Source organism: Brachyhypopomus gauderio, chromosome 11, assembly GCF_052324685.1.
Source record: "Brachyhypopomus gauderio isolate BG-103 chromosome 11, BGAUD_0.2, whole genome shotgun sequence".
In the NCBI taxonomy this organism is placed as follows: domain Eukaryota; kingdom Metazoa; phylum Chordata; class Actinopteri; order Gymnotiformes; family Hypopomidae; genus Brachyhypopomus; species Brachyhypopomus gauderio.
This window is the reverse complement of record NC_135221.1, coordinates 22,832,608-22,853,973: the sequence shown is the minus strand read 5'-3', so window position 1 is coordinate 22,853,973 and position 21,366 is coordinate 22,832,608. Positions and strand designations below refer to the sequence as shown.

General features: G+C 42.8%; 1 protein-coding gene across 4 annotated transcripts; it reads right to left on the bottom strand.

Moving 5' to 3' along the window:
- Window positions 1-3,226: 3,226 nt before the first annotated feature.
- On the bottom strand, window positions 3,227-16,105 carry LOC143527506 (UDP-N-acetylglucosamine--peptide N-acetylglucosaminyltransferase 110 kDa subunit). 4 transcript variants are annotated; one of them, XM_077022757.1, is made up of 22 exons: window positions 15,645-16,105; window positions 13,525-13,705; window positions 12,828-13,071; window positions 12,665-12,733; window positions 9,076-9,192; window positions 8,902-8,981; window positions 8,465-8,660; window positions 8,186-8,326; window positions 7,994-8,094; window positions 7,715-7,868; window positions 7,533-7,634; window positions 7,104-7,283; window positions 6,824-6,982; window positions 6,643-6,732; window positions 6,420-6,545; window positions 6,148-6,318; window positions 5,919-6,035; window positions 5,655-5,819; window positions 4,721-4,873; window positions 4,364-4,616; window positions 4,149-4,284; window positions 3,227-4,062 (listed from the first exon to the last, which is right to left on the bottom strand). In XM_077022757.1, the coding sequence occupies exons 1-22, from the start codon at window positions 15,679-15,681 to the stop codon at window positions 3,882-3,884; spliced, it is 3,153 nt and encodes a 1,050-aa protein (XP_076878872.1). In that variant the 5' UTR covers window positions 15,682-16,105; the 3' UTR covers window positions 3,227-3,881. The 4 variants fall into 4 exon arrangements, with proteins under 4 accessions (XP_076878872.1, XP_076878874.1, XP_076878873.1 ...); XM_077022759.1 differs by having other exon boundaries at window positions 13,525-13,675; XM_077022758.1 differs by having other exon boundaries at window positions 4,149-4,272; window positions 15,645-16,104.
- Window positions 16,106-21,366: the final 5,261 nt, after the last annotated feature.

Genomic DNA, 21,366 nt, shown 5'->3' with positions numbered 1-21,366 from the left:
TACAGTCCCCTCCAAAATACTTGGAACGGCGAGGCCAATGTCCTTGTTTTTGTTGTTCACAGAAGATCTTTGCGTTTAAGACTAAAAGATGGATATGAGACGAGATCAGAATCTCAGCTTTTATTTACTTGCATTTCCTTCAAAATATGTCAAGTAAATCTGGATTTATCACCATTTGTATTACACCACACCATTTTATACATGAGCAAAAGTAAACAAACAAAGTTGAAGTGAATTACACTCAGTCTTTGGTGGAAAAACCATTGCTTTTAAGAACAGCCTGAAGCCTGCGACCCATGGACATCACCAAACTGTTGCACTCTTCATTTGTGATGCTACTCCAGGCTTTTATGGCAGCTTCTTTTAATTCTTGTTTATTTTGGGGGGATTCTCCCTTCAGTCTCATCTTGAGCAGGTAAAATGCATGTTCAATCGGGTTAAGATGAGGTGACTGACTTGACCAGTCTAAAATTTTACACTTTTTCCCTCTGATGAACTCCTTTGTCTTCTTTGCGGTATGTTTTGGGTCATTGAAAACAAAAGGAAACTCCTTCCAATTAGTTTGGTAGGATTCCTCCTTACATTGGCAGACAAAAATTGTCTGTACACCTCTGAATTCATTTTGCTGCTACCATCATCAGTTACATCATCAATAAATATGATTGAGCCTGTTCCAGAGGCGGCCATGCATGCCCAAGCCATGACATTACCACCACCATGCTTTACAGATGAGCTTGTGTGCCTTAGATCTTGGGCCGTTCCCTTCTTCCTCCACACTTTGACCTTTCCATCACTTTGGTAGAGGTTAATTTTGGTTTCATCGATCCATAGGACTGTGTTCCAGGATGTATGTGGCTCATCTCTGTACTTTCTGGCAAACTCCAATCTGGCCTTCTGATTCTTGCTACTGATCAGGGGTTTGCATCATGCTGTATGGCCTCCATAAGTCTACTCTCGGAGTCTTCTCCAAACAGTGGACTGGGATACCTTCATCCCTGCTCTATGGAGGTCGTTGGTGATCTGGCTTACTGTAGTTTTTGGGTTCTTATAGGCTACAGCTAGGACAATTCTTCCCTCATCAGTGGGTGTGTTTGACGCCTGTTGCTCAGTGCATCAGTGGATTTGTTCTTTCTCAAGACATTCCAAATGGTCGTGGTTGCTATTCCCAATGTTTTTCCAATGACTCCGATTGATTTCCCCTCTTTTCTGTGTTTCAGAATGTTTTGTTTTTCTACTCTCTGGTCTTCATTGTGGTTTATCTTCTTTTACAAATATATTACAATCTCTATAGGTCTAAGAAGGAGACTAGTAATGCAGACCTTTTTAGTGCTTTAACAAACAACATTAATTGCAACACCAGGTTAACGAGAAACATCTTTCAGTCACATGTTCCAATAGTTTTGCTCACTTGAAAAATGGGTGGGTTTCAAGAAAGGATGGTATATCGTGTTTGGCTCATCACATCTGATGAAAACTACCAGGAAATAAAAGCTGAGATTCTGAACTCTTGTCTTAAATCTAAATGACTTTGGTGCACAGCAAAAATTAGGGATTCTGCCTTGCTGTTCCAAAACTTTTGGAGGGGACTGTATGTGAATGGTTTATTAATTGATGTGCCATTCAAACCAGTTGAAATGTCTAATGTTTTGTTTGCTTAATATTCTTATATTGCATTGACAATTAACATTCTAAAATGCAAATATAAATCTAGGGAACATGACAATAATTCTGCCAGTGTTTATGGGAAAGTAATGAGTAATTAAATGGATGTCAGCTTCAGGTTGAACACTGTATTGGATTTGTCATTGGTCTCATTGTATATCACTAGTATGTCAGTGTCATTTCAGTGGCAATGCCTGTTTAATGTAAACCTAATGATGAATGTAAACAAGGTAAACCTATACTATTGTTATACGATAACATAGTCAACATGTACATATTGGTTAGTCCTAATTAACTGTGTACTAATAGTACAAAAGTACAGATTCACTATGACTAAAGAAATAATGAAGCATTTGGGGGATCAGTTAAAACGGGCGAAGTTCTCTTCCAGTGCAGATTACTGTGGCGATAAACCCAAAGTATCATTATCTGTAATTTGCCAATAAAGGTATACGAGTAAAATAAATCACTCCTAACATTCTGGAAACGTATGCTTACTCACTCATTTTGACAAGGGCACTAGTAGGGGAGTATGACAATGCTGGTAGTCCTAGTGTTCATTTGTGCCCATTTTACACCCCCCCCCCAACAATTTACACTCATCACTCCCTCTAGTAGGGGAGTATGACAATGCTGGTAGTCCTAGTGTTCATTTGTGCCCATTTTACACCCCCCCCCCAACAATTTACACTCATCACTCCCTCTAGTAGGGGAGTATGACAATGCTGGTAGTCCTAGTGTTCATTTGTGCCCATTTTACACCCCCCCCAACAATTTACACTCATCACTCCCTCTAGTAGGGGAGTATGACAATGCTGGTAGTCCTAGTGTTCATTTGTGCCCATTTTACACCCCCCCCCAACAATTTACACTCATCACTCCCTCTAGTAGGGGAGTATGACAATGCTGGTAGTCCTAGTGTTCATTTGTGCCCATTTTACACCCCCCCCAACAATTTACACTCATCACTCCCTCTAGTAGGGGAGTATGACAATGCTGGTAGTCCTAGTGTTCATTTGTGCCCATTTTACACCCCCCCCCAACAATTTACACTCATCACTCCCTCTAGTAGGGGAGTATGACAATGCTGGTAGTCCTAGTGTTCATTTGTGCCCATTTTACACCCCCCCCCCCAACAATTTACACTCATCACTCCCTCTAGTAGGGGAGTATGACAATGCTGGTAGTCCTAGTGTTCATTTGTGCCCATTACACCCCCCCCCCCCCCCAACAATTTACACTCATCACTCCCTCCAGGTTCAAATCTCACTCCAAGTGGCAACCCTGTTCCTTTTTTATGGTAAGAGGCAGTGTAATAAAATACCATAATAATAGCACTGGAAAGTAGTGTAGTTTAGCTTATTGGCACCAAGTACTTGAAACTTTTAGTTCTTTAGGTTTGCCACATTTCTTTATTTCAGTTTAAGAGCCTTGCAAAACTTCCATGACAGAGCATAAATAAAAAGACCAACAGGAAGACAGTGTACAAAACTAAGACAGAAAATACTTACCTACACCTTTCCTGGTAAAAATAATAAAACAAATCAACAAGTGTAGTCAATAATGGGGTTGTTTGCAGGCCACGTTCACTGTATTATGGTGTTCTAGTTTGTCCATACAAAGCTTTTTTTCATGAACTGGTACAACTAAGAGCATTTATCATTAATAACATGAAAAAAATCAAATCATTGGCAATTAACAATGGAAAAATTTTTCCATCCACACATTTACTCCTTGCCAGGGTCATGATGAAAAGGCTAAAATGGATAAAGCTAACTAAAAAAGGGCAAATGCTCACGTTAGCATGTTAAAGCCAATCACTCATTTTAGTAACATATCGAAGTTCCAAGATACAACACACTGACCCTTGGAAAAAACCTTCACCGAAATAAATGAAGATCACAATTTGACATAAAGGAGGACCCTGTGCCCAAAGTCCCTTTCAGATTTCACAATGTAGTAGTAGAGAAAAGCAGCTGGAGGCCAGCTTGAAGAGAACCTTTGAGGGAGGGAGTCTCAATGAAGGAGCACAAACGTCACACTCTCTTCACTGTCTCACATGAACAAAAAACTTTGGCTGGATGGTCAGATCATTGCTGGACTACAGGCTCTATGGAGTCTCTGACAACGAAGATAACTGGGGGTAGCACAGAAATAGCCAATTCAGGGCCTGAACGATGGCACAGATGTGGGGTGGTGGCATGCACACTACAGCCACTTCAAGCGCTTTCACTGCTTTCAAGCGGCTGCATCTTGACTAAGTGGTCAGGTTTGCCGCCACTGGAATGGTGCTCCCACATCTGCAGGTAAAGAAGTTCCAAGTCCATGGTGTATTGCTTGGTGTTGAACAGAGGGCTACTGATGCGCTGTTTCCATACACGTGAGCGAATCTTCTTTAGACTGCAGTACAGAAAAGAGATTTTCTTCTTTAGGTATACATACATTTACTTGGGAGTGAGGAAGTACAAATAATTAAGTAGACTTACTACTCCATGTCAGTGCCAAGCTTTACAGCCACATCTTCATACTCTTGCCGACTCTGGGCAATTAGCTCGGGGCAGCCAAGGCAAGTCAGCTGAGAGGCGGCCACTCGAGACGCAAGCGTCTCACCTACAATATCATCTATCATTACACACTTTAAATTTGTTTTTACAGGAAGTAGCAAATTACATTTTATGTAGGTGAAGTACTAGTTGCTGACCTGGCATTGTGACCATAGGGGTGCCGGCCCACAACACATCCATGCCAGTGGTGTGACCATTGCACAGGGGCGTGTCGAGGCAGACGTCAGCCAGCTGGCCACGTCTGACGTGCTCTTCTTTTGGGGCCACGGGGGAGAAGATGATGCGTGTGGCAGGGAGGCCCATGTTCTGAGCGTACTGCTGGATGTTGGGCTCACCCACAGCAGGGAAGCGCAGAAGCCAGAGCACACTGTTGGGCACACGCTTCAAAATCTGGAATAAACAGATGCGTGAGATGAGAAGTGTTGCACCAGACCTCTGAAGCAAAATGATACTTGGACAGATCCCACGTGAAGGGAGTGTGTGCCAATACTTACATTAGCCCACGTTTGCAGTGTTGGAGGGTCAATTTTGTACAGCTGATTAAAGTTACAGTAGACAATGGAGTCCTCTGGAAGACCATACTGAGAGCGTGTGGTCACCACAATTGTTCTTGGGACCTCCTCTCCCGTGGCAGCCTTATTATTGATCTTTAAGATAAAAAATAAATAGAAAACAAGGTTAAATAGTGAACCAGCATGTTTTCTGATTATATGGCATTATGGCAGAAGTTTAATAAAGTTTAATAAACCATATTTTAATTAGTGTATGACCACCTGTATTGGTACTGGTTTTTAATCTGTTTAAGGAGTGTGCCCTGTCCCAACAGAGGATGTTGTGCTCTACAGTGTATTTTGTGTTTACATAGACATGGCACTTCAAAATCTTTGGCATTATAGCTGCGTTTAGAAGAATCAATGGTTGCTGCAGGTCAACTATGTAGTTCATTACTATAAAAAGCTATTACTTCACCAACGATAACTTGCATTAGTATTCATAGCTACTATTAACAACAAAACACTGCCACAATGCAGAACAACTAACATTCACTATCTTACATTGAAGCCATAAGCTATCATTATACAGACTAAATAGCAAAATACAATTTCTAAATTATATAAAAGCAGTTACAAACAGGACAAAAACATGAATCATGGTAACATACGCGCACACCCACACACAGACACTAAGCAAAAACAAAATGTAAACCACAGTATTAAATGTTTCATGCTCACAAATGCAGCTCAGTGGCCAAACCTGCATTTCAGGTTTGCATGTACCTGCTAATTTTCAACTTTAGAACTCTGCTGAATTTTACTAGGTAGTAAGGTCTTAAACAAAAACCAAACAACAACAGTAATGGCCCCCACGAGCAGAATTGTCTCTTCAGCCAGTAGGCTGCAGAAGAGACGTGGTCTGGTCAGACATTACCTGAGTGGTAGCCAGGCCATTGCTGACAGTGAAGCCATTGATGGTGACCTGGATCTGGCCTTGATTAATCATATTAATAATGGCCTCAGCTGCTGTGTTCATAGGGATGACTGGCATAGAGAGAGCTCCGTTACTGTCCGTCAGCTCCTGGCTCTCACACTCCATCTAACAGGAAGACAATTTAACATCGGTATGAAAAAAAAACACAAATCAACAGGCAAGCAGACAGCAGCAAGTGCTGCTGAAACTCCGTCTGGACTTTACCTTGATGACTTTGACATCTGGCAGGCTCTCGAGGAAGGCCTTCAGATCGATGCCATTCAGCACAATGCGATTGTCAAAAATGTGTCCATTGGACTTGAAGTCTATCACCGCCTTTTTCTGTACAGTATAATAGCAAAAGCTCAAGAACTTGGACTGCAACATTTAATGCATTATTTTTCATCTCTGCCCAGAGAAATGTCAACTGAAGAAATTCACAGATATCTCTTGCCTTGAGGTGGGGGAACATGTTAGCATGGTCTCCAATGAAGAATGTGTTAGGCATGTAGGCCATCTTCTCAGAGTACTGTTCAGCCAATTCAACTGGGGAGGTCTCCTTATCAGTAATGATGTAATCCATAAAAGGAGCACCACTGGTGCCTGGGTAGCCAAGCCACATTGCCTGAAAAATTCATTTGTTATTCACTCGTTTTCTTACATACTATGCAGTTAAATGGTCAACAATGCAAAATGGAAAAACTATATGAACTATCAACAGGTTACCTGGATGGGTGCTGGGCGCAAGGCGAATAACTCATTGCGGGCTCCCTTGGTGTAACCATTCATGTTAACCAGGATATGAATTCCATCTTGGTGGATTCTATCTGCAGCCTTACCATTGCAAGGAATCTGTGTGGAAGGAAGACATGAAGAGGAATGTGAAGAACATGAAGAGAGAGAACAAACCAAAACAACTCCAGTTGTTGTAGAGCCTGTGTGTCATCACCTGAGACAGGTCAGTGAAGTGATGCGCCTCAGCCATCACTTTAACTCTGAAGTTGGTGCTGTCGTCAGGACTGAGGGCGTAGCAGAACACCTAAGAACACACAACCAGGTTTTCACCAGGAGTCTAATGACACCTTTTTCTATTTTAAGTCTCGTTATTTAGATCTTTCAAGAGAACTCACTTCAAACTTCTCCGAGTTATGCATGCCAGGGATGGACTGCATGAGGTGGGACGTGGGATGGTTCCCAAAGTCTGAGCTCACATAGCCAACACGCAAACGCCCTCCGCTGGCCTTCAGCTCCTTAGGGTGCTCATAGGCAGCTTTATGAAGAGCATTGATCTGTCAAGCAGTCAACAAGATCATTGAGTTTTGCTGATAAGACTGCACACAATGGGCACTTCTTAAAATACTCTGCCAATAGTTCTGCTAACTACTGAAAGATACAGTCTGATTTGTTTACCTTATCCAAACAGAGGTTGCCGTGTCTCTCAGCGATGGCCTTGCGGAAGCCGTGTGAGAGGGGGTACAGCATGCTGTGGTGCGGGTGCACGGAGGGCAGCCGGTTCTTCTCCAGCTGGTCAGCCACAATGCTCACCAACTTCTTCATTCGCTCATCATAGTCGGTCCAGTCACATACAATCTGCAAAAGAATGTTTGATGTAATATGATAACTCAGGATTTAGGTAAGAGTTGACAAGCTGTTACCACAGGCTTAGCACCATAGGTTATATATAAAGAAAACAGACACAATAGAATTGATCTAGCCTTTGAAGACAACCCAATTAGACAATGTCGACAATCTACAAACTGCTAACTGGAAAATTGTATCATTAAGTTAATCTGCCTCAAGCCAGAAAGAAAGCCTGAAGATTTGGTGTGTTTGTGTCACCTGCAAACAGTGAGCAAGGTTGCAGTAAGCATCAGGAAAGTCTGGTTTAAGCTTCAGAGCAGTGCGGTAAGATGCAATTGCTTCTGGAATGTTTCCAGAGTCCTGTGGGTAAGGGGCATGGATTCAATGGACATGTTCAAAAAGATTAAATGGTACAGTTAAAGGTGAGCCTTAGAAAATACCTTGTGTATGGAGGCGAGGTTGCTGTGAGCATCTGCGAAGGCGGGATTGATCTGAATGGCGCGAGTGTAGCACTGCAGAGCTCCCTGAACGTCCTGCATCTCCTTCAGCGTGTTGCCCATGTTGGAGTAGGCGTCGGCGAAGGTGGGGCTGATCCTGTCCCAACACACCAGCAACCAGCACCATCTTACTGTTAGCTTCATGAAATACTACTGCCAAAACAATGATTGTGTATTAAGAGGTTATTATTGATCAAGTCAAACTGAAGTGAAGCAGCGTGCCTGATGGCTTCTTTGTAATGCATGAGGGCTTCCTGAAGTTTCCCCTGCTGCTGGAGGACACTGGCCAGGTTGGAGTGAGCTGCAGCAAACTCTGGGAACACCTGAAGAACCAGCAAGTGTTGAGGAACATATGCCCTTTAACGTGCAAGCCCACATGATATAAACAGACAAAATGGAGAAGAGGATGCGCACCTCCAGAGCCTTCCTGTAGAGCTGCACCGCCTCTTCTATGTTGCCCTGCTCACGTTTGATGTTGGCCAGGTTGTTGAGGGAGTCGGCGTGCGTGGGGCACAGACGCAGTGCTGTGTTGTAGCATTCTTCAGCTTCAGAGACCTGGGGACAGATGGACATTCAGCCTCATTGATCATAGCAGACGTTACCATGACTCTGCCACGGGAGAACAGCGCAGCCAGGACCGAGTTCACTCTACTCAGAGATGGTGACGTGTCTGAGGGACATGGAGGTCCTTACATTGCCCTTTTCCTTCAGCGCATTGGCAAGATTGCAGTAGGCGTCTGGGAAGTGAGGCTGCAGTTCAATGGCACGTCGGTAGGTGTCAATGGCCAGATCAATCAGACCCTGCTCATAGTAGACGCAAGCTAGGTTGCCATGGACAACAGCATGGTTCGGGCTCAGGCTAAGGGCTCGCAAATAACCAGCAACAGCTCTGTGAAAGAAAACGTTTCAGGTCATGGCTCAAAACCAGACACAGTAGAGGAATCGCGCTCAAGCAGCAGTGAAGCAGTTTCACGTTCGTTTGTTATGTGCAGAGATGACCAAATTGGGGGGGGGGGGGGATATGCATAAAGAAATTACATAAAAGTGCAGGCAAAGGAGTATGACCTCTGATAAAGGGAGTATAGATAATAGTTTGGACATCGTAGTCTGTGTGACATGTCAAAGATCACCTGTCAAAGATGCGGGCTTCTTTAAGAACGTTGCCCAAGTTGATGTAAGCATCCAAAAAGTTGGGATCTAAAGTCACTGCCTACAAAAAATAATACATGGACAATCATGTTGCAAGTCTAAGACGAGACACGCAGTTGCTTCATCACACCTGCATGAATTAAACCACCTCTCACCTTCTCAAAATGATGAATGGCCAGCCAGATCTCTCCCTGTGCATTGAACACACAGCCCAAGTTGCTCCACGCCACAGCGAAGTTTGGCTGCGTCTCAATTGCTTTCAGGTAGCAAGCCTTTAAGGGGTTAACGATGAAAACGACAGGGGGGAGGGGGGAGGGAGGAGCAGTAGAACAGACAGGGGTGATGGGGGTCATAAAGGAAAAAAAAGATTGAATAAAAAGGAGAAAACAAAAAGAGCAGAGAAAAGCAGTCAGAGTCTGTTCTCCAAAAAGCCAAAAGTGAGTCTTCAGCGTGGGCTCGCACGCGCTAAGCTGCTTTTTCCTGCGCTGCGCAGATCCGACCAGCACCTTCACTCCCACCGACATTCTTCAGTTATGGGTTCACCAGGACACAACAGCACCACACAATACTAAAGCACTAGTGCTCTGGCCCTTAACATTACGCCAGTAAAGTCCATAACACAAATTCTTATTTTTAAATATCACTGCCCAAGTTTAACCAGCTGCTGTCACAACCTTAAATGCCTGTGCAGGGTGTAGGTGGAGATCCCTGTAATGCGAGCGCGAGAGCCCTGGCAGGCTGTCGGTGTGTCACCACGCTGCAGTCTCGCGCTACGTGTGCTCGCCGCTCGCGCCAGCGCTACTCCAGCTCACAGCGTGGACCGCAGACCTGGAGTCCAGCGCACTAGACCCACCAGACCGGCACACTCCTCACTACCCCCCACCCTTCAGGACACGACGGGGCCGCCGCCAATCGCCCGCCACTCTGATGTTCTGGGGGGAGGGGCATCATACGAGGGCCATAATATAGCCAGATAATACTACGAGTAGTTGCCAATGGTGTCCTGCGCGGGGTGGGGGGGCGCTGGGTGCCAGGCTGGGAGGCAGTTCTGCAGTCCTGAGGCTGGGAGGGAGGGGGAGGGGGGCGTGTTGCGCGCAGGCGCGTCTTTAGCGTGGCGTGCGTTTGGTCGCTGCGCTGCCCGTGCGTCGCTGCAGACTCACAGCGCTTCATCTGCTCAGAACGCTGCAACTCCAAACCAAAGAGGGAAAAATGATCAAATCAAAGCAACAGGAAAAAATAATGAACAAGTAAGAGTTAGAGGTTCTTACTGTGTTTATGTTTGCTTACTGCATCCAATCCATGTTTCTTTTAATTACTTGCTTGGCCGATGTTAAGTTGTACAAAGGAATTATAAATAACTTTATTTGTTTTTAAATTACTTTTTTTCCTTTGTTCCTTTCCTTTACTTTTTTCTTTTGTTCTTCAAAAGGTAGCCACAAGACAGAGGAACTCAGGCATGAAGTGAAGGATTTTATTGTCTTTTGTTGGCAGTTACAAACCCGTTACCATATTTTTGGACTCTGTCTGGGGGGGCGGCCGCAGCTGGAAGAGGAGGAGGACTGACGGGGCCCTAGTGTTCCTGTCCGTCGGACCACACCTACGCAGGAATACTGTCACCCACCTGAAACCTTCTACATAACAATATCAGTGGTGGAAAAACCAAAAGAGACAAAATAAGAAAACAAGAGCGTTAGTAAAAGTTGTCAATCAATACATTTCTTAAAAATGGATATAAAAAATATATTCATAAAAAAATGTAATAAAATATCCTACATAATCTTCACTCATGCAATCTACAGGATCTCAATTTTTAAACTGATAAAAAATGCTTGTTGGGGACGAGAGAGAAGAAAGGCTTTGTGTATCATGTACAAGCGTTTTTTTCCAATTTTATTGGGATGATATTAAATGTACAAAAAGGAGGGAGGCTAACTGGCTTGATCTTCCCCAAATGAACTGAACACATTTCTTTGGGCATATATTCAATCATAACATTAATCATACTCAAAGAGACAAAAGTGGAAAAAATATATAAATCATTGATTATTGTCTTTACTTTGCATTGCTTGTTTACAGGGTTTAATACATTGTTGGCTTTATCCTGTCCTGCCTTCTTGAATCCTGGCCAATGGGTAAAGAGAGAAGCCTGTGGTGTAATGATCTGTATCTAGATGCTCCCCAGCTCTGAAATAAAGAGGTCAATGCGTGTGCTGCGCGTGTGTGTTTCCTTCTCTCTAAGATTATCGCGTCTGCCGCGTACAGTGGAGTGTAGATGATGAGCTGCCTGCCTGGCACAGCCCAGGGCCAACGCCACAGTGCCCAGCACACTACCACCCACATACCCAACACGCCACAGTGCCCAGCACACTACCACCCACGTACCCAACATGCCACAGTGCCCAGCACACTACCACCCACGTACCCAACACCACTGCATTTACTTCTGCAGTGAAATGCAAAGTTGGAGAGGAAAGTTAAACAGGGAAAATGGAATTACAGGGGTCCTGGTTATCTGCTGAAGCACCGTGGAACCCTTCGAGGGCTTCTGTAGGCTTGGCTGGAGGGTCAGGCAGGCAGCTCTTAGCGCGCACACTCCACGGGCCCTGAGCAAGCGCACGGGGGGTCAGAGCACTGGAGCTGATGTGTGGGTGGAGCTTGCACCCTGCGGCTCCTCCCCACTCATCCCCCTGGGGCTTCAAATAAGAGGGCTTCTAACCAATGAGGAGAGATCTCTCTGTTCTCTACCTCAATCTCCCACAGATCCACCATTATAGGGAAGGAGACCATAGCGGCCTGGGTAAGTGGGCACTCTCCTTAAACATGGGTGGAAAATGCAAATCTGCAGTGTCAGCCAAAGGGATGTTCTCTACCTTTTGGGAGGTGTGAATAGTTAGTTAATCAGGGGGTAACATATTGGGGTTGGAAGCCATCTTATTTTTAGCACAGCAAACTTCATCACTAACTTCATAGCAGTCCATTGCATTTTTTTTGGTTTGCTTGTTTGTTTTTTCTTTCTTTTTTAAGACCGAGCCAGCATAATCCCTCCATAACACTAAAGGAAAAGCAAGAACAAGCCAGAACAGCAGTGTTTAAAGATTCCTCCACTGGTGAGTCATGGAAGGACCCAGCCTTTCTTCTTGTGAATGGAAGAGCGCTGACCGAGAGGCCAGGCCGGTAGTGTTTACACACAGAGAAGCAGGAGTGACAGGCAGAAAGAGGAAATGGGGGTGAGGTTAATGTCAATGTAGTCCTTATCTAATTAACAAAGCAAAAAAGTGAGAATAAATGTCGGAGGAAGTATGGGGCTCCCCTGTGAGTGTCATGAAAGTGGTGTGAAGTACATCTGGGCAAAGGGAAGGAGGAGTATCAAAGAAACACATCTGGTTCCCACTGGCAGAGCAGAAAGACCAGAGCTGCCAGATGGTCCTATTTGTGCACTTTCTGTATCTAATGGGACTAGCTGAGGGTTGTAGGACTGTGTATGTTTGCAAGAGGTTTGAGGCCAGGGAGGGTGAGTGATGGTTCTGGGCTGAGTAAGGACAAGGAGAAGAAATGAGTAGAAACAACCACACTTTAGAGAGCAGAAACAGCACTTAGTGTTGGGGGGGAGCACTCACTCCCAAAGAAGATTAAGACTTAAGAAGGGATATAAAAACAGATAAACATGTAAAAAAACTAAAAAAATAAAATATAAAGTGAAAAGAATGCAATGCAACATGCACACGCTGACATGTCAAAACAGACCTTTGCCTCTTCCAGACGACCGAGAGCTTTAAGAAGGTTGCCCAAGTCACTCCGTACACAATACAGGTCCTGCAAACAAAGAGGAAAATACACAAATATAATTTACACTGAACAATTAAGTCATACCCATGACTACTGTAATGAGTAGTCAGAGAGCCCTCACCGGGTTGTACTGAAGAGCAGACACGTAGGCCTGCACGGCCCCCTCCATGTCTCCTGCGGCCACCAGGGCTGCGGCCAGGTTGATGTACCCATCGATGAAGTCTGGCTTGAGGCGAAGTGCGTGGCGGTAGTGCTCGATGGCCTCCTGCAGCTGACCACGCTCCTTGTAGACATTGCCGAGGTTGGAATAGGCCTCCGCCAGCATAGGGTTCTGTTTTATGGCCAGTGTGCTGAAGTGGGCTGACCTGCAGGGGCCCAGAACATGAGTCTACTACCAGCTAGTAAAACATGATAAGTTACAAGGCAGAGAGTTTAACTTGTATTTAAAGTCTAAAGTACTTACATTGATTTTACATACAAAATATGATGCTGGTATAAAGTCCTCTTTAGATATCAAGGATCAAGGATAAGAAACTATACTTAGGGGCTAAATCACAAGTTACCAGGATCACTGCAAATTCACAAATCCACTTTACAGCAGGCACAATGGGGAACAGCCTAGTCATTTTCAACATGAAAAGTAAAACATAAACGTGTTTAACAAGTTGATTTAATTATAAATAAAAAAGAGCCATCACCTCTTGCAAAAAACACCACAACCCCAAGAAGGACTGCATTTTGCTTCTGCGCATCCTTAAAGAGGAGCGATCTAAGCCCAACGTACCCCACTGAACAAGAACAGGTGTTCGCCGCCTCACCTGTCGAGCCTACGGCACTGGAAGTGTATGGAGGAGAGGAGCAGCAGGACGCCAGTGTTGTCCGGCTCCTGCCTCCACAGCTGCATGCAGTGGCGCTCTGCTGCCTCAAAATCCCCCGACTGATACTCACGGTGGGCCAGCTCAGCCAACCCTTGGAAGGAAAGCAAACGTTTGGTTGGTTCTGGGGCACCAACACAATCCAAAGGGTGGGTGGGGGTGGGGGGGGAGACAACATGTTAGAAGAAATGGAAATGAGACAAAAATAAAAATGACAAAAACAGATATTTTTTTCTAATCATGCAGACTAGATACACGAGAGTCAAATTGCATATTTTCTCAAATGGGAGAAGGGTCACTAATGTTAAAAGTCTATTCTTAAGTGAAATAAACAAAGTTTCAGTGAAGCTCATTCACATGCATGTCTAATTAAAACAGCATAATGGGATGAGTTCAAAATATAGAATAGTATATAATAGTTCTAATAGATAGCATGTATACATGCGTGTGATCGCATCTGAAAAGACAAATACAGGCACCTAGGCTAAATACAGGATGCAATAAAGCTCTTATTTGCTTCAAATTATGAACTCCCCCTATAAAAAAAATAATAGGAAAAGAAAGAAAATGCAAATGTGGGGCATGGGGAAGAAATATTTGAATGTAGCTCACAACACAGAGGATTTCAATCTAAATGAAACCCTTGCCAAGTTAGGTGATTAAATCTGACAGTCAAGACCCTTATGACTGTAACGCAGCCAAACCTTGCAGGGGAAAAGGGATATTAAGACGAGTTAAAATGTTCCTGCACGTTAATACATATAATCCAAGACCTGTACTTTTGCAAAATACACCTTTAAAAAGTATCCTGTTGCATGATTTATGATGCCAGAGGACTCATTTACTATAAGTTGCAGCTTTTGACATGCCATTTTGTGCAAATGCACAAAACCATAATTGTCTCAACAATTTAATTTCATAACTATTGCCAGAGGAGACAATAACTATTTTGGCCTTGTACAGCACATGTTAATTGTACATTCTGGGAACTATTTTCTTCATAATTTGTTAATCTTATTTTGCCCTAAAGACAAATATAGCCGTGTGTGAGTCCACACATATTAGGTGAGTCCACAAACAGGGTGTGAATGTTAATATGATCTTTAGCCTCCAGCACATCCAACTATATCGATGAATTATGAATGAAAGTGATGGACACATCTCACAGCTGAAAGACGTTGACCCTCAACACAGTTGGTGGGCGTGTTTATATGATTTTATATATATATATATATATATATATATATATATATATATATACAAGCTACTGTTTGTTAAACACCCTAAACCCCAGTGCTGTTATTGATCTGTGTGTAGATCATGTGCTGACATTCTCCTACACCACACGGGCTACGCGGCTAAAATGGCGGCCAGACAGCTGCTAGCTAGCCGTTTACAAGAGCATTAACACAGCTAGCGACATTTCACTGTTCTCCAATATTCAGAGATAATCAGCTTCTTATATATAATCAGCAGCTAAACAGTCTGGCTGAAATATCTTATATTTCTGTGTCATATATAAACTCGTATATTAGCTGGGGGGCTACAGCGGGCTGGACGTGTTGTCGCCCCACGCTGCCCGTCCTGCCCGAGCTCACACACACCTGCTCTACAACACACACACACACACACACACACACACACACACACACACACACACACACACACCATCATTTACTAAACAAACTCGTAAACGAGCTGTTCATGGTTTATTATTATTCTACAGTATTTTAACATGTGAATTCTTCCAACACTACGACTTGATTTCGTTGTGCGCAATGAAACACAGAAGCGTTCATCGTTATGTAGCGGGCCTAGTTAGCCAACCACCTAACGAGCTAAAGCAGCTAATAGTTAACCAGATAACCACCTAATGGGCTAACCAGCTAATAGTTAACCAGATAACCACATAACGAGCTAAAGCAGCTAATAGTTAACCAGATAACCACCTAACGAGCTAAAGCAGCTAATAGTTAACCAGATAACCACCTAACGAGCTAAAGCAGCTAATAGTTAACCAGATAACCACCTAACGAGCTAAAGCAACTAGCAGCTCCCGGTACCTGTGCTGTCGGCCACGTTTCCCACCGAGCTCGCCATCTCCCCTTCGGTTTTCGAGTCTTGCAGAATGGTCGTCAGTGTGACAATAGAAACGCGACGCTACTGGTGCGGTATAATAATGTAATAATATAATAATGGTCACACGGTGAGTAGACGGATCCAAACTCAGATCTGGGCCTAAAGTCACGTGACCTCGCCTCCTCTTTGCTTCCTTCTTAGCTTAGCGTTGTGTAGCTAGCCAAATAAGCTAATCAAAGAGCCTAGTTAGCTAACTAACTAAAGTCAGCAGCACCGAACCAATTGTTTAAAATCCACGTTTCCTTGTATTTGTTCTTGTGTACAATGAGAATATATAAATCTCCCGTATTAAAAATAGCTGCACGATCTGTGAATAACAGACATACTAACGTCTATTTTCATGGCGGTAATTCTGCTAACAATAGTGTCTGACGAAATGGTGGATAGAGGTGGACCTTCTTTCTTGATACAAAAACTAGACCCTCCTGTAAACGAATTCAATATAGATCCAGGCAGATTCACAACAATTAGTTTTTCTATGACACTAATCTGTGTGAATTACATTGATACACAAATACATCGGATGGTCTTGTTGTGTCTTTTTAAAATACAATGTAAACCATTTTCCGGCGGCGGAGCAACCCAGTAAAATTGTTGTCGGACTACATTTACAATGTTTGTTGTATCATTGCGCGATCCACTGCGGCAAAAAGGAAGATTCCAGCAGAGCGGGTCGGCCGAGAGGCCCGCTCACGTTGGTCCAGGTTATTGAAATATTTTGCAAGATGGGAGGCATATGGTCTTTAACAAACGATTACTTTAAATTTCTTATTTTTTTATTGTTTGATCTAATAAATAAGGATTTCTATGCTCCCCAAAAGGACCGTGAAAAACAATAAGGAAATACACACGAAATTGTACTAACATGCAAAATCACATTACACTTCATTCATTTTTAACCGTGTCTGTCTACAAGGTCAGGGTAGAGTCTGCACTTGCTTTCCGCGTTTTGGCCTAACTTGTGTACATGATGAAGAGTTGTACGACAATTGACCAGTAGAGGGCAAAAGGAGCGAGAGCTTGACCAGGCACGGAAGAGGAAGATGATTTCATTGTAGTTTACACGTGTACATATCCTCCATATATATTGCTCTGAAAGCACAGCTAGATATCCATTGATTCATTATGATCTTTTCCCCTTGAATTCCTTAAGTGACATTCTATATAGCAATATCATTCGAATATCCTTTTAATTTTATCGAGCGAACGTAAATTGTTACCGGACGGGGTGTAAAATGGACACAAATTAAGTGTTATATCGCGATCGATCGATCGCCGGTGGTTGGCGCCAGAGCGAACTAGTAACTCATTGAATCATAGATGTGGATCAGAGGTAAATAAACTAGTTTTTTTTCGTCGTGAGATATCGGAAGTGTGGCGTGAGAGCGTGTGAAGACAAATGCGTGTGTCTCACGCTCAATGCGTGAGAGTTGGCAACCCTGTAAATATACCAATTATACATTGTCTAGATAATAGTGTAGATGTTGTCTAAATCTCTCCTAAGATTTATTCAATACTGAATGACACCTGCTCTTTCCTCAAATGGAGGAAAACGCAATGGCCACCATGTCCATTCCTTCCCATACTATTTAATTTAAATTCACAAGGCTTCATTTTGATTTTAAAAAAAGAAGACAGAATAAACAGAAAGCAAACATACCCCTGGCTCATTCACCTTTATGACTTGGTCTAAGCTCTTGGTCTGATTGACATGTCAAAAGAGTCTCTGGAGGTTCAGGCATAGGAAGTAAAGGACTCATTAACTTTCCGTGTTCTTTCCTCCCAGAGTCTAAGTGCCACTCTGTTTGCCTCTCCTCAGCACTGTATGGGAAAAGGTTGACATCATCGCTCCTGATTGTGCTACAGTGTGTACCTAGGGCATGCAGGTTGTAGCGTGGGAGCCTTCCCTGGTGGCTAGAATCCACCACACTGTCTGGATGCTGCTTTGGGAAAGGCTGGTGCCAGGAATGATGTCATAGCCATGTCTCTGGTGATCCCATCTGACACGCTTTATCTCTGTGCATGTCTGCTGTCAGCCAAGCTAGGGCGGACACCATTCTTTTGATAGGCCAGAGCCATTTTCCTACCACACCCAATCAATCACACAGAATTATTTTAGACAGCATATGTACCCACTGCAGGTCGGATTTTTGTTTTGTGTAGCTGAATGTAAATACCTTCCTACAGGGGATTCCTGAGTTTTGTCCATGCTCCTGTAAAATAAATGGAGCAGGTACTGAGAAGTTTGCCAGTCTTGTTTTATTTATAAATATTTGATCCTGAGTCTGAAGTAGTGTCCCATATATTATAGATCTAATCAACCACCAAGACCGACAATATTCCAGCTTGGAATCTATAAATGCAAGCGAGTGCTACAGGAACTGGGCTATAGTCTAGTATGCCAGTGACTCACCCAGAATAGACTGATCGCTTGTGCTCATTTTACTTACTCATATTACTTTCACTACTCCACACGTCACATAGTGACTGTCTCTCACTCTCACTAAAGTAAGCATGATATTCCTCCTGGCTACAGTCCACCTCTGTCAAAGTAATTCCATGTCACTGAACATGATGAAATATTTGAATTATGTAACTTACACATTTTCTTTGTTGTTGTTTTTAACAGACAATCTAATTGCAAGTGAGAACAGAATGTCAGTGTTTTTTATTTTTCAATAGTGTTGGATGAATATGTATTCCAGCTAATACTCCCTTACTACTGATTCTACTACAGCAAAATCTGATTATCTACACTACCTACATTACACCAGTAAACACAGTCTGTATAACTCACGTTGGTCCATTGTTCTTTAGGTGTTGATGCCTTTCCCTAGTGTGATATTATATTAAAAAATTAGAGATTTCATATGATTTTACATTGCTATTTCCCGAGTGTACAGGAATGAGTTTGTTGCGCAGCTAAACAGTCTGGCTGAAATAACAGATTGAAGCTTAAAGATATTTATTTGCAATTTTGGATGAAAAGGATCTAAAACACTGCAATTAACTTTGAAAATGTTCCATTACCTCATGCTGTTCTAGGGTAACTGAAAGCAAATCTTTTGAAACATTTGGCCCACCCTACAGAGTTCCTATAGAGAACAATGTTGATCATGTGATGACGGTCATATTAGGTATAATGTCTCAGTGCTATTTTAACAGCAAAAATGCCACATATAGTTAATCAGAAATTACAATCAATGCTGATGTATGTTTCTGTTGCATGTTACATTATAGGGATGAATTTTTTGAGAAAGATGGGGCTAAGAATAATGCAATAATTATATTATTGTTATGAGTGTGGTGTCCTCTAGGGGGCAAACATGACCCTGCACCTCGTCACTATGACACCATTCACATCGTACCCTGTTTCAAGGGTGTGGTAATACTTTGAAAAAACTTTCAAATAGATAATGTTATACAGAAAACGGTTAGCAATGGGAAAATCATTGAGGGAAAATGCAGTGACTCTAAGCTCTTAAATATCAATGTTTGGTTAATACCTTTGTTTCTATTTAATATAAAAGGGAGTGGTACATGGGTTTTGCAGATAGATTGAGCCCAGACAACACAAGTGTATGGGGAAATACACCTTTAACTTTATTTAAACTCCAAATGTAAAAGAACAGGAGCTCCATGGATAAGAGATTGTAAGTCTTTAGCCCCTAGATTCTCGTGGCAGCTATATTTGATTAATTTGTGTTTTATAAGTAAATACACATATTTCTTAAATACGGATATATATTTAGGAAGCAGACCGCAAGTACTTTCGTTATTACTGTACCAGACTTCAATTGTATGTGCGTGGTGGCTGCAGTAACACTTTTCAACCAGTACAATCCACACTGCATTTAATAAGGAGCACTGACAAACAGAACAAGCATGGTGATTTAAAAATTAAAAATCCAGCCCAATCTAAAACTACAAGAACACACAAAAGTAGAAACATGGGCAGTTGTCATAATAAAGCTACGACAAAGACAAGTGGGATATTATGGTGCATATCTATATTGTAGGGAGAGAGGGAGGGTTCAGGTGATCAGTCTGCACTGCTGGAGAAGACCAGCAGAGCTGAAGCTGCGTTGTTGGGGCTCGCAGAGCGATCTGTCAACCAAGAAGTCATTCTCTTATGTCGACTCATTCTTCATGTGCCCATGTTTCAGCTTTCAGAGGACTTAGAGGCTTATTGTTGTAGTTTACTTTAATGCCTTCTTATGTGCTTAGTGTTTTCGAAGTCATTCATGACATCTGCACTGGAAAACAAACTCAGAGCACATGCAGTCACTGTTCGTTTTACTCAACATGCTTTCGGATCGAAGTTCTGTTCATCCTGGCTGTGCCATTTATCTTTTGAATCCATGTAACACTTGAGTAATAGTCAAGAAGGCTGCACAATAGATAGGATTAAAGGTAACACTGTGTCTCTGAATCTATATATGTGTACAGTGGAAATTTTCTATTTTATTTATGTTGTCCTGTTTGTTATATGATTTATGAGCTACAAAGTATCCAGAGCAGTTGTAGGATTAGATAATGAAACATGACTTAATATGCAAAAAACATCTCATTGTCTCTAAGATCTCACAAAATGTTGTAAAGTGTAACGGTGGGCATGTTTTTCATGATGATCATGAAACTGCCATCAGTTGAGTTTTTGCGTGACTGACTATACATTTAATTTCTGTGATTCTTTCTATGGTACCAAGACAGGTGTGTGTGCTAATGTTCCTCCTCATAACCATGAGATAATTACATCCGTATTCAGTTTCTCCATAATGGCTTAGATGAGAAAAGATTATAAAACCCTAATAACTGATCTGGCCTTAGGGGGCTCTAGTCAGAGTGTCAGGTTCCTTGCCAGCACCAATTATAGCATATTTGAGCCATGTCCAAGTTTGTGCAGAGAGGCCTGCATTATCCCTCATTTGTGCACAGAACGTCGTCACTCTTTGCTCTTCCAGATGAAAAAAGGCTAAAAAAAAGCCTAATGTGTGCCAATCAGTTATAATGACACCTTGTGTACCTCATGGGCAGCGTGGGTGGACCAGGGTGTTCATCAGGCAGTGGATCATCACTGTCCCACTGCAGAAATCACTCATGCTCTTCATTTTGCCTTGACCCAATGCACATTGGTTAGACCAGAGACAATGGTCTCCTCAAATCACATGTTCCCTTTACAAATTGCACCTCTACTCATAACCTTGAAATAAAGGGTGGGGAAGAACAAGTTTCCTTGTTCCGTGTTTATGTGCTTAATTATAAGCCTGTTAAAAAACAAACAATTATTAAAATGTATTCCAGTATTAAGCTTTGCTGAAGATTTACAGTTTATTTTGCATACAGTTTATATTGGTGTTTGTGTCTGCCTGTATGTGTTAGTGTGTGTGTTAATTCAAGGGGCAGTGCGACCCGCTTCTGTGCCCGTGAGAAACGGAAACAGGCTGAACCGGCGGCACGGGAGGGGCCCGGAGAGGAAGCTGCAGGAAAGGTGTGTCAACATCACAGTGGCCCACCAACCAGAGAACACACAGATCCCTACTGCACACAGATCCCTATTGCACACAGATCCTTACAGCACACAGATCCCTACTGCACACAGATCCCTACAGCACACAGATCCCTACTGCACACAGATCCCTATTG